General features: G+C 35.2%; 1 protein-coding gene across 1 annotated transcript; it reads left to right on the top strand.

Annotated features, from left to right (window-relative positions):
• The first annotated feature begins 2,849 nt into the window (after positions 1–2,849).
• Positions 2,850–13,383, top strand: LOC111019877 (uncharacterized). The gene is made up of 8 exons (XM_022296386.2): positions 2,850–2,979; positions 3,067–3,177; positions 3,479–3,565; positions 5,571–5,732; positions 9,770–9,928; positions 11,056–11,277; positions 11,380–11,441; positions 12,920–13,383. The coding sequence occupies exons 1-8, from the start codon at positions 2,910–2,912 to the stop codon at positions 13,292–13,294; spliced, it is 1,248 nt and encodes a 415-aa protein (XP_022152078.1). The 5' UTR covers positions 2,850–2,909; the 3' UTR covers positions 13,295–13,383.
• The last annotated feature ends 140 nt before the right edge of the window (positions 13,384–13,523 follow it).

Genomic DNA, 13,523 nt, shown 5'->3' with positions numbered 1-13,523 from the left:
GCGGCCCGGAGCGGTGAAAGCTGTGCTGATTGCGAATGTTGATGGAACAGATAGGGCCCACTGTGTTTTCCCATTTTTCTATTTTACTTTTTTTTTTCTCCTTTTTCTATCAAATCTTTTCGTTTTTTTTTTAATTAAAATATTGTTTTGGTATAGAGCAAAAGCTAGAAGGTCTAAAATGATATTTTAATTTTTTTTATTATGGAGAAATAATAGCTTAATTATGTTGAAGTTGCTATCTTAAAAACTTGAAAAGAAAGCATTTACTCAAAAAGAAGCATACACCAACCATATGATATTCTATTGGAGGATAAATTCTTGCTTTCGATTTCATTTCAGTACTTTAATTTATTGTTCATATTAATAATGGTGTTGATTTTTACCACGATTTTCCTTTTTTGGAAAGTGATATTGGCAATAATTTGATGGGGACACTAACACCCCAATTTAAACAATTCTAATAATACAATTGAGTTTTTCGTTTTTTCTTTACTACTAATTTCATTTTAGTCCTTTTTTTTATTTTTTTTTTCCGTTCGATGCTTGAACATTCGTGTCAGTTTATGTGTCTCTTGACTAATCTTTCGTGACAATTGTAAAACTTTACGACATAATTGCCATGAAATGTTAGGATTTCATCATAGATAGATGGCTACCATGAACTTTGTAGATGAATAGTTCTTTTCTTTTTAAATTTTAAATATGAAAGATTGACTTCAAATATGTGTATTAACATGCTAACATCAGCGAACGTGACTATTTGGTTAGATATGACATGTGTACAAGTTAGATCTCGTTGAAGGAGTGTGGATCGAATAGTCCACATCAGCGGATGACTCATCAAGGGTGCCAAAAGACTCCCTCGTGTCCACCTAATTAACCTATCTTCAAGACCTTATGGCATGCCCCTATGTTGTGACACGTAGACAAAAGCAAGTCTTATCACCAACGATACAATAATGCACACATCTACTCGATAGTCTCCCACCAAAACTTATGTGTTCTGATATGTGCTCTAAAGCCTTTTATTTTTTATAAATAAAATAATTATGAGAAAAATATGTGCAATATCTATAATATATTCTATGAAAATTTCAAGTCATTGATGCAGTCTTAAACCGATACATATGTTCAAATAGTACGTAATATATAGTGTCTATAGTATACGGATGTGATTGATTTCCTATCCTAGAAATAATGTTGATACAATCCGTTTTGTAAATGTTACAAATGATTTGATTCTAAATTGTTCATGTGGAGACATGAATGCGAGTGGGCCGGGGGGAATCATATACACACAATAAATTTATACAAAATCGATGTTGGGATGTATGCTCTTAGCTCATGACATAAATGTAATGAATTTAATGTGCATCCTGTCTCTAGCATCTAACATCTGGCATTTAATGATTAATTGTTCCTAACGCTGGAAGTTAGAATGGATCCAGTCAGCATGCACAACAAAAGCATGTGCTAGAAATCAATTTATTAAATTTTGATCGATTACCGTTGAGATGACAAACGTAGCATAGAAAGATTTATAATATACTTGTGTTAGAATTTTTTGAGAGAGAAGAGGAATAACTTCTTCTTTGGTGGCTACTAAGGAGAGGATGGAGTGCCCTAGTATTTGGCCTCTGAGTCTCTTTAATAAAACCTTAATGAACTAATTAATTATCTAATTTATTATGAAATTTTAAATTTACAATGAGTGTTAAAACTCCCATCTCATGAGTTTTATGGGCACTCCCTTGAGGCGAACCAAGTCAAATTCCATTAAATTAATAATAAATATAATTTATTATTAAAAGTCAAATTTATAAAAACATTTTAGTTCTAAATTAGATAATGGACATTTATATCTAATTTTCTCCCAATTTAATTGTTCACTCGAGTGAGCCAACAAAACTCTCAAGACAAGTCTTTAATGACTCAAAATTGAATGGATTATTAATTCTATGGGCACATAATTAACTCAAATTAACCTATATTTCTATGAAATCTTAATCATAGGTAAATAGCTTTAATGAATAAGAATTTTAACGATCTTTAGATGACGTCTAAATCTCGAGAGGATCTAAAAAGGTACCTCCCTCGAGCGTTATATTTTAAGTCAAAAGATAAATCAATCTATGACCACTAGATCAAAAGCATCAAACAAACAAAAAACATAAACATAAGTGTTTGGGGAAGAAAATACCCTGGACACGTGGAGGACCCCTATTGGTGCTCCAAGATGACTCATGAGTCATGCCCAGCTCGGACCGTCGAGATCACCACCACTAGCGTCGACAGATGCTAAGTATGAGGGCCGAGGTGCGACCTGGCCAAGGTCCGATCTACCGGGAAGCTCGGTGGGGGCCGATGTGAGCTATTGTCAGCGGCGTGATTATCGGGTGTAACCGTCGGTCCCGAGATTACCGGATGTAACCGCCGCGAGATTAGCGGGACTACCACCCATAAGTAGAGGACCTCACTCCACGATCAGGTACGATGATTCTTTGACCTCGAACTAAACTGGGAATCCGACCTATACTGAGTTGATCGTCGGAGTGCTCACCCTTTTGTAGGTCCGCCCAAGCGTTCAGATCGGTCCGGAGACCGAGTTCGAGCTGTAATCAGAAATACACTGTTGTGCATGTCCTTGCATAAACAATAAGCATAACATGATTTCATATTTGGTGTTTATAGCTGTAAAAAAGAAGAATATTTAAAAAAATCCTCTTCTTGGAAACACCACAAAACAAACGACATGTGAATTTCTGTACATGAAAGGATGATTCAAATAAGTTTTGGTTCCCCAGTTGACATTAATATATAATATTAATTAATATATATTTAAAGAAACTGCCGATCTAAGGGACTCAGTTTCAACGATCATCGGAGAACAGCCGATCGGGTTCTCTGAAATGGCAACAGAAGGCGTTTCTCCTATCCACGCAGATCATGAGCTCATAACTTCCCAAGAAGAATTTCTGGGTATTCTAATAATTTACTGCCCACCATTGATTTACTCTAGTTTCCACCATTTTTTTTTTTTTACATTTTACTGCTTGTTTTTTACAGAAGGATTTCAAAAGTGGCTAGATCTAGATGCAGGGCGAAACAATAGGCTTTTGGGCGGCAGCCAGAAGAAGAATGTATCATTAACAGATCTGGAATCACGACTTTCTACTGGTAAACTACTTAGAGTCGGTTTGGCAACGTACTTTTCTATTTCGCAAAGGTGAATTGCATGGCTAGAATGATAAAACAAAGTTTTTATTCATGTTGGATTGAATCGGAAGCGAGAATAAAAATAAAAAACTAAATTTATATACAATTTTGAAAATGTTGCTGAAAAAAAGAGAAAAAAGAAACATTAATAGTTGCCGATTGGTTGAGAAATGAAAAAATTTAACAATGTCCTTAATTTCTATTTTCTATTCCTCGATTTTTATTTTTTTTTTCTTTTTCCTTTTCATTTTCGTTTAAGCAGCGAGGAATAAGAGAGAAAAGTATGGCCGCATCGGCACACTGCCAGATGAAAAGACCTCTTTGGCCTCGAGACATCAACAAAATATGGGTAATTTTTAGATTTAATATTTCTGCTTTTGGTAAAATTATACAAAACGCTTATCTTTCTAAGTAGGTTTTGGAACAAAAGTTTGTAATTTTCGTTATAATTATGGTAATCAAAATGCGCTCATATAATGTATGTAGTTGTTTTTAGTTTAACAATATGTTTAAAAATTTTTAAATTTACCCCCAATCATTTAATTCTTGTTAGGTATTTTAAGGCAAGTTTCAGTATTGAAGCATTTTCAATATTAGGGTAAAATTGAAATTCAGTACATAAATCAAGGTTAAGAGTGTTCTTCATCTAGAACAAAATAATTAATAACATTCTTACTTTATTTTTTTTAGTTGGAATACCAATTACGCTGAGTTATATGTACCGCTGAGTTATATGTAAAATTTGACCTATATTTTTCTTTATATAGATTTTGTGCCAAAACTCCGTGGACCCATTAACCCCCTGTTTGTACACTTCATTTGGGAATTGTAAAATCTTAACCGATTTTGGCCTTTAAATAAAGAAAAAAAGAATTTAAAATCCTAAATGATTTAAAATTCTGTTTTTGGTTTAAATATATTCCGTTCAAAATAGATCGGATTCGGGAGAAATTCCCATTTTAGGGCTAAGGTATTGGTCGTTTTAGTTGGAGAGAATTTTAAAAATAGTAGTCTAATTCGTTGGTTATCTATTTCCCTTACAAATACAATTTTCATTTTAATAAATAAAAATGTTTCATTCATATCATTTCTCTTTTTCTTCTTCCAGTTAGGTTGTGGTCTTCATTCTTGTTGCAATTTGTGGGATTTAAACATGCCTCGTTTATTTTGGAATGAGTATGGTAATGAAAATCAATCATTCCATGTGTAATCGTAATCAAACATATGACCGACGATTATCAAAACACTTTTGTAAGATTTTTTATATTGAAAAAAATAATTACCTATAATAATTTTTAGATCTACTTTATATTATTTTACTTTTTTTTGAAAAGATATATTATTTTTTTGTAGTAATAAATTATATCTTTTGTATTTAAGTCTAAAAAAATCTTTACACTTTATTTGATATTATTATTACATTATTTATTATAATACATTTTCTTTTACAAGTTTAATTTAAAATTAAATAATTTGTTTAAAAAATACAGAAGTAAATAATGTTCAAATGCACCCAGGAAACGGAGTTAGGAGCATTCAAATTCAAAGGGTAGAGGAGCAAGGAGAGCAGTTGGAAAAAAAAAATCCTAAAAGAGAGCAGAAAATCGTGAGTATATACGAGAGAGAAAAGAAAATTGGTAAAATAATAAAAGAAATGTATCGTGTGTCATACATAATAATAAGGAATAGGAATGAGATTACATATGTATATTCGGAGTGTAATGAGATTACACATTTTTTTGGGAGTTATTCCCAAATTTATAAGGATGGGGCCCACTTTTTATTCTCAACGCCTTCAAATACTTCACTCATACCCAAGGCTGAGTTGTTTAGCCGTTAAAATTGTTATTACTAGGTTTAACAGTTGTAACCAATTTGGTTAATTTACTCTTTTTATCCTAGAGGACTTTTAAGTGAGGAGGGTATGTGAATACTCGGTAATTGTTTTGAAGACTCTTAAGCTCATAATAGAACTTCTCTCTGACTCGAAAGTGGATGTAGACTTCGATCGAACCACTATAATTCCGAGTTTGTTCTTCTCCTTCAATCTCTCTCAACTTATTCATTCTTCAATTTGTTAGAATTTGGGTTTTTGGTTATCACTACAGGTAAAATACAATCACAGCGACTGAAAATGTTGATTACGATTCCTTGATTACAATTACAGGACTTTATATCAATTCTATTAAGGCAACCCTATCAAATAGTTGATTTGTAAATTTGCAACCCAAAGAGATATATTTTTCAAATTTAGAAGTGTGATTCAATTTAGATTACAATGACACAACTTGCAATTACTTCTTTAGTTTATTAAGGTTTACAGTAATTTTTTCTTATTTTACTTTTTATTTTAGAAAGACGAGAAGGTTATTCGCTCGACGAAATAAAGAAGATAACAAAAGAATGTTTCGAGCTTTTGAATCGGGGACTCGGCAAGAATCATGACAAAAAGTTTTTATTTGATGCTGCCAAAATACTTTCACAATCGGATGTATCCGTGGAAAAGGAAGTCAAAGGTTAGTTTATTGAAATAATTTTATACTTCGATATTTATCGGTGATAAAAGACAAATAAGTATTTTCATTGGATAGTTTTGCGTTGATTGCCGATTTTTGGGTCAGTGCTACGTAAGTCTGGTGTGGTGTTCTACCATATGTACTTTGATGTTTGAGTTAGAATATTTAAGATGGGTGCAAATAGGTATGGGGCAAGTAGGATAAGAAATAGTAATTTTGGAATTGTTAAGGACAACGGTACCCCTAATACCCTGAGTATCTCCACAATGGTACGATATTGTCCACTTTGGACATAGCCCTCACGACTTTCCTTTTGGTTTCATCCAAAAACCTCATAACAATGGAGATAATTATCCTATCTTATATACCATGATCATTTCATTCTCCAGTCAACGAGGGGCTTTGTTTGCACTCTTCTTGAAAACCCAACAGAAATGAGAATCTACTTGAGAGTGTATCAAATTTGTCACAGGGAGTTGCGTAAGGAAATTCCGTTTACCTTACTAGGATTTTGATTCCCCCTTAATATAAATGGAGGGTGAAGAATATTAAGAGAAGGTGAGGCAGACATGGAGCCAGAGTGTAACAACAGGAGATCATGGAAACCACCGACATTTTTCGTTCCACTGTGCGTTGCAAAAAGGGGCACAATGACGTCCTGTGCGATCCTTTAGAGCATGCTGGATTGAGGTAGTGTAGGGTGTTAGTGCCTTGACCACTGGTTGTCTCTTGTGTGGGTTGCCCAGGTGAGCTCGACTGCTTAAATCAGTATGCTTGGAAATGGGCTCCATACGATCTTTCGTCGCAGTTTTCCCGTTTGTTATTAACATGGACAACGTTGGTCGATTGGAGATTGGACGTGTGTCACCTTAGATTTACCCAATAACAATGATATCTCTTCGTTTCACTGAGCCTCTTCCCTTGGCCGAGGAACCAACTGATTTTTTAGAGTTAAGGTGCCACACGTTCTTTTCGACTCTAGTGGGGTATTTGCTTGCACCTCACTCTCGAGTGGACACATATCAGTTCTGATTTTTAGGAAAACGTCTTTTGGTTTGTCTTGCACTTTAATGTTACGCCATCAACATTTCATACTGCGAGATGCGTTTAAGTCACTTTGTTTGTCCTTTATTTGTATGCCTCAAGGCACACTGACTGGTCTTCTGATGGATGGCAATTTCGTGCCGATTAGATTCTTTCTACATCTATTTTTAAGAGGTAGTGGAGGACTCACATTCGTCCATTACTTTTGATACGCGACAATTCAAGCGTAGGAATTTCTTAAGCCTCTAACCATTTCAATCCAATTGTATAGTTGCTTCAAATCAAAAGGGAACAGTTAGATGAATTACCTTTGCAGTCAAATACCACGAGCAGCCGAATATTCAATATGCTTGAGGTCGGAAACACTCCACGAGTTTGGTGACCAACTAAACAAGCATGCTTAGAAGCAAATATGTACCCTAAGTTCAACCACATAAAGGATAACAATATTTTGGAGGAGGGGGGATTTGCACGAGACAAAGTTTGAGAGAAAACTCTCAACCCAAATTTTATTTTCATCATAAATCTATCTCAACTAAAGAGGAAACACCTATTTAGAGGCGAAGGCCAAAGACATTTACAAGTTATTTTGCAAAATAAAAATAAACCTAAAATCTAAGGAAAAATAAAATACAAAACATATTTGCTAAAATCGTAAATATGACTTGCCTAAAGTGCTAGAAATAATTATTTTAAACAAAATAATGCAAATTAGATCTAAAACAAAATTTAAGACAAATTAAAATAGTTTTCAAAACAAATAAGGAAAATTCATTCCTTAAATGAATTGGAGTGGGCAGCAAGTAAACTAAAAATGGCGGTAAGGTCGGGGTGTTCGCATGGGGGTGGTTGACGGGGCAACCGTTGGAGCTGAGGGGCATGCATGTGGCGTTGAGTGGGTAGGTGCATTTGCGTGTACGAGGGATGGTAGCAGGAGAGCATAAATATTAGGCATGTAGGCGGGTGTGGGTGCTGGGTGTCACAATCGCACCTTTTCAAAGCAGCTCGAGCGATTGTGCGACACTTGCTCTAGCTCAAACGAGCAAGTCAGCTGGGAAAAACTGTAAGTTGCGGACAATCTCGGTCGTGGGTCTAGCCTCCGCTCACGTTTTAAGAGAAAATTGGTTTTAGAAAACGTGAGAGAGAAAAACAGTTGAAAACATCTTTAAAACAAGCATTGTAGACATTGGATGCAAGAAAGCTTTGATTGCAAGAAAGCATACAACACTTGGTCGGGGGAGGTTTGATGACTACTTGGTCCCTCCTGAGGTACATTATAAGGCATTTTTGGTGTGGCAGGTGTAGACGTCCTAAGTGGCGAGGAGTCACTCGGTGGCCTACAGGGCCCGTGTGAACTCCGATTGACTTGAAATTTGGCGTGCTTACATATCTTACTAATACACACCTAGTTCCATAGCCGCTCGGCCAAATTCCACCTACAACCCCAAAAACCCGATACAAGAAAATTACACTAGAAAGCTTTAAAGACATGAAAGGAAAGCGAGTGGTGAGGATGGTTTGGACATGCGGCCATGGGGAACACCCTCTGGACAAGCATGCCCACAACACTGGGCATGTAGGCGCACATGCTAGGGCATTCAGGCGCATGACATGGGCGTCGGAGGGGGGGGGGGGGCGGAGGGGATTGTAGCTTTGCGTGCGGATGGGCATGCAGCAGGCACTAGAAGAGGTTGTACGTGGTCATGCGGCAGAGGCATGCAGGTGAACACATAGGCGTTGGGAGGGTTGTGGCTGTGCATGCGGATAGGTGAACACGACAGGCGCTGGAAGAGGCTGCAGGTACTGGTCATGCAGCAGAGGCGTGCAGGCCATGAGCGCTGAGGGGATGTGGTTATGCGTGCAGTAGGCGCTGGAAGAGGTTGCAGGTGGTCATGCGACAAAGGTGCGCGGGCGCTAGCTTGTGAGGTTAGCGGCAGGCGTCTGGCATAGGGGGCTATGCGATGGTGTTGGTGCTCGACCTTGATTTTTCCTCAATCTCCCTCTTCCTCCAGACTCTTGATAAGTTCTCTTTGTCTTTCAAAATTTTCAAATTTAATAATGGATCCAAGGTAGCCTCCTTTTTTTAGGGGTCTTTCTTCTTGGTTCTCCTCTTGTTGTTGATGTAGGTTGGTTTTTGGAGTTGGCGGTCAATTATGATATATAATATCAACTTCCCTTTGTTTTGGATCTTATTGCGTTTCAAATTTCCCCCAAGAGTGTTAACACTCTCCTCAGACAACTCTAATTCTTTCTCTTGAGTGGGGAATGGATGGATGAAGAACGACGGCCTTCTCTTTCTTCAATCACTAACCACGTTGTCGTCAAACTAGAGGCTTACTCGGTGGAAGTGTTTCGAGACGCACTGCACTGCGGGAGAACGAGAGGAAGCTTCGGCGCATGCAGCATAGACTGATCGCTGAGGGTCCACTCCGGGAGAGTGCATTATAGTGGTCCAGACTATACCTCATGCAGTAGAAGGAGTCCCGTGACCGAAACATCGAGCTAATGGTAGAAAACCGCAACCTAATGACTCGGGTGTCAGAGTTGGAGGTTGTTCTGGGAGAGCGGAGGAAGAAGTACTGGACTCCCCTTCTCCCTAATATAAGGTAGAGAGCTCCGAGAGCGTATTCATCACCTGGAACTTCAGAACCAGCATCTGAAGGAGCATGTCGCGGAGTTGCAGTAATTCTTGGGATTTAAAGATGTGAAAGTTCCTCTTGGAATGAGTATAGAATACTTATTCCACTGATATCAGTACTATTAAGACTACCATAGACAACCATATAAAATGGTTTGGCTTCTAAATTTGAAACCAAGAGAGTGTTTGATATATTTTTGAAATTTAGAAGTGTAATTTACAAAATATATAGATTACAGTGATCATATAATTTGCGATTACTTCTTTAGTTTATTATTCTTTAGTTTATTAAAGGTTTAGGAAAGTAATTTTTTCTTCTTTTCTTTTTTTGTTTTTAATTTTATTTTTATTTTAGAAAGAGAAGATTGTAGCGAAAAAGTGAAGAAGATATCAAAAGCGTTTCTTGAGCTCTTCGACGATCAACACATGAAGAATGTAGACAAAACATTTCTATATGATTTTGCCAAAAGAATAATGTCAGAATCTGACGTATCCGTGCAAAAGAAAGCCAAAGGTTAGTTGATTGAAATAATTTTTTACTTGGATATTTATCGGTGATAAAAGATGAATACTTTTTTTCTTTGAACATTTTGATTTTCTTTTTCAATTGTCAAAACGTACAATTGTTTTCTGATACTTTTTTTCTACAGAAACATTATTTATTTATCCAATATATATAGATACACTAAGAAAAAAATATTGCAACGATATTAAGATAGGAAGAGCTTTTAGCTAGTTATTAACTAATTAAATTATACTATATCGAGTTACTTTCTAAAAAGTAGTCTAACACTGTAAAAAATATTCGGAAAAAAAACATATAGAGAGAAAATTCGGAAACAAATAATAATTTTAAAAGGCTCTGTATAAGTTAACTAATATTGTCGAGTTTATAAATTTTAACACAGAGTTGGAGAAAAGTTGCTAGAATTTGGTGCGAGTCTCTTTGAATAAATAAATATAGATATACAATAATTGACTTTATCTTAAATTAATTCATAGAGTTTAGGATGCCTAAATTATTATTTCAAACCCAATTATAAATAGATACTGATCCAAACTTATTTTCATATAGCCCAAGTAAATTAGCAAAAAATTATTCTAATAACAATAAATTACTAGGCTAAGTCTGTTTGAATCTCAGTTCATCCAAGCTTCTTTCCCAGCTCAAATAACAAAAATATTTAGTTACTAACTAGTTAGTATTTATCTTTATATCGATCAGCATTGAAAAGTTGATTGGTTCATCAGCATCTAAGTGTTTCCCTCAATTAACGAGTTCTTTTTCTTTTTTCTAATACAATAATATGTGGGGTGAGGATTCGAACCCACGCGACTTTTTGGTCGAAGATACATGTCTTAACCAGTTGAGTTAAAGTTAAGTCGACTAGTTTGCATCTATTTTTAATTACACTCGCCTTTATCCCTTTTAGCTAATCTTTCTAAGCTAAGCTGCTATTTGTACTTATTTATTTTTTGTGTTTATGGGGATACCAACAAGAGTTTAAACATAACAAAGTTGTAACAATTTCTACTAATTAAGCTTGGAAAGATGCAAAAATGACTCTTATTCTAAGTTGTGTTTTTAATACGTCATATGACATGTGATCTGTGGCTTATGCTTTTCTCTCTGTAAAGCAGAAAACGAATTGCTAAATCCATTACTCCCAGAATCAAGCAGAGCACAACAGCGAGATATAGCAGTCACAATTACTCCCACCGAAAGCACAGAAACCATCCAACAGAGAAATGAAGCTAAAAGTTGGAAAATTTTGCAATGCGTAGTGGTTGGTGGTTTATTTGAATCCATTACAAGTTTAGTCATTGTAACATCTGCAGCAACAAGCAATATCATCTCCAATGGTAAGCCCCTTCAAATTTTCTTCTTTCTTTAATGACAAAAGTTTATACAATTAGTCATTTAGGGTTTATGAGGTATGAACCTAAAAATTTGCTAAATTGCAGGAAATATATTAGCTTTGGCATTGGCAAACTTGATTTCGGGATTCTTTCTCATCAGACATGATGTGAGTAATTACTATTCTTGCTGTATAATGTTAGATATCCTCTATATATGATTAAATTTACCCTAACCCATAACCAAAACTTTTGGGTTTACAGGTGTGTTTGGGAGTGATGGTAGAATGAGTGATTTAAAACAAAAAAGATTTAAGTATAATTGATTTTCCAAAATGACCGTCGAAGTGATACCTTAAAAATCAATTTAAAAAGTGATTCTAGTGATTTTATGCTTCTCTGGAATCAATTTTATAATTTGCCAAACATGATCAATGAAAAGATGAGCGCTTTTTTTACAATGGCAAAAGTGATTTTGGCCATGTGAAAATCACTCTCAAACACACTCTTAATAACGTTTAGAATGTAGGAGGACACTTCTCTTCACTTGTGGGCTTCAAAATTTGTACTAAACCCAATATGTGGATATCGATATTAAATAGGGAAGAAATGACTATACATGGTTCGAACATGGGATCTCCTGCTCTGATACTATCTTAAACATATTAAATCACGAATCAACAACCCAAAAACTTAAGTTCAGAGGTTAATTAAGGTAAATTTTGTATATCTTAACATATAAAATTACATTTTTTGAAATACATTTAGTGTGTTTGAAAATATGCCATCTAAATAATTAGGAATGTATATTTTTGGAGTTGAACTTTATTGACTCGATCAACTTCCTTTATACGTATTCTCCAAAATTTATCATGCTTACCTTCTTAGTAGTTGCTCTAGAAATCTTCTCAAAATTTGTATCCATTAATAGGCTTGATGAATAATGGTGAGATCTTTATGGTCTTTCTTTCTAGTATCCTGCAAAGTCTCTGTTGTTGAGCTTGATTCAAAATCACATCATTGGTTGATTTCTTCGTAACTTCTATCAACATCTCACACCTATCTTGTGAATCAAGTAAAGTGTTCATACGGATACACTAACTAGACTGTAGTTTTATTTGATGAGACGAGGTGCTTGGAAAAGAACCAAATTGTTGTTTGCCATTTGAAAAAACAACTCTCTTTTCAAACTCAACTCTGCTACCACTCTACGGAAGCATGTGATGGAAATTCACAAATTGAGAATCAAACGGGACTTATTTGAGAATCGACAACTTCACACTTGTATTAAAAATTTCTCACAAAATACGAACTTTTTTCACCAACTCCCTCGAACTCGCATTGTTTTCTTCTCCACATACTTGCTTGAAACACATAAAAGATCATCCTTTTTTTATAGGATTATAGTAGATCTAGATCCCAACAATAAATCTAATCTCATGGACTCAAACATACATGTATCCAATTAATCCATCTTAAAAAGCTAAATACATGAACACTTCATTAAATACTACTTCATGAATATGCATAATGTATTTAGGATTATAGTAGTTCATGTATATGATAATTATCATGTTTAATTTTCAATATTAAAAACGGATAAATATACACTTGTTTAGTTTCTAAAGTTAATGAGTGTAATTTGCAGCTATCGATAACACGAAAGGAACAGAAGCTGAAACAAGGAAACGAAATGCTAAGAGCTGCAGTGCATTATAGTTTCCATTTTACAGTGGCCATCATATCCTTCATATTATTTGGTGCTGTGCCCCCATTTGTTTATGCCTTCACAATTGGTGACAAAAATCTCAAGCTCGCCATCGCAGCAGGAGTTTCACTTTCATGCATTGCATTGCTTGCTGCTTTGAAAGCGCACCTTCAAAAGCTAAAACATCAGGCCGTGATAAGCTACATAAAAACTGTAGCTTCTTTCATGGTTTTTGGAGTTGCAGCCTTCGTCTTATCATATTTAGCAGGTTCTCTATTTGGAAAACTTATTGAAAAAGTTGATTGGTTTGAGTAACCTCCTGTACCAAATGTGTTTTATTAGTATTACAACTATACAATATTGATACTGCAACTTTAGTTTTTCTCTAAAGTCTTTTTTTTTTTTCCTTCTTCTTTCTTTCTTTCTTTCTTTCTTTCTTTCCATTTTTTACCTCTTGAAATTCTATAACCATGACATCATCTGAATGTTGCATGATGATCATGTTGGGTTTGCAAGGGAAATGTAAACAAGGTTCCGCATTGAG

The sequence above is a fragment of the Momordica charantia genome (assembly GCF_013281855.1).
Source record: "Momordica charantia cultivar OHB3-1 chromosome 9 unlocalized genomic scaffold, Mcharantia_2.0 BLBB01000009.1, whole genome shotgun sequence".
In the NCBI taxonomy this organism is placed as follows: Eukaryota; Viridiplantae; Streptophyta; class Magnoliopsida; order Cucurbitales; family Cucurbitaceae; genus Momordica; species Momordica charantia.
This window is presented reverse-complemented; position numbering and strand designations above follow the sequence as displayed.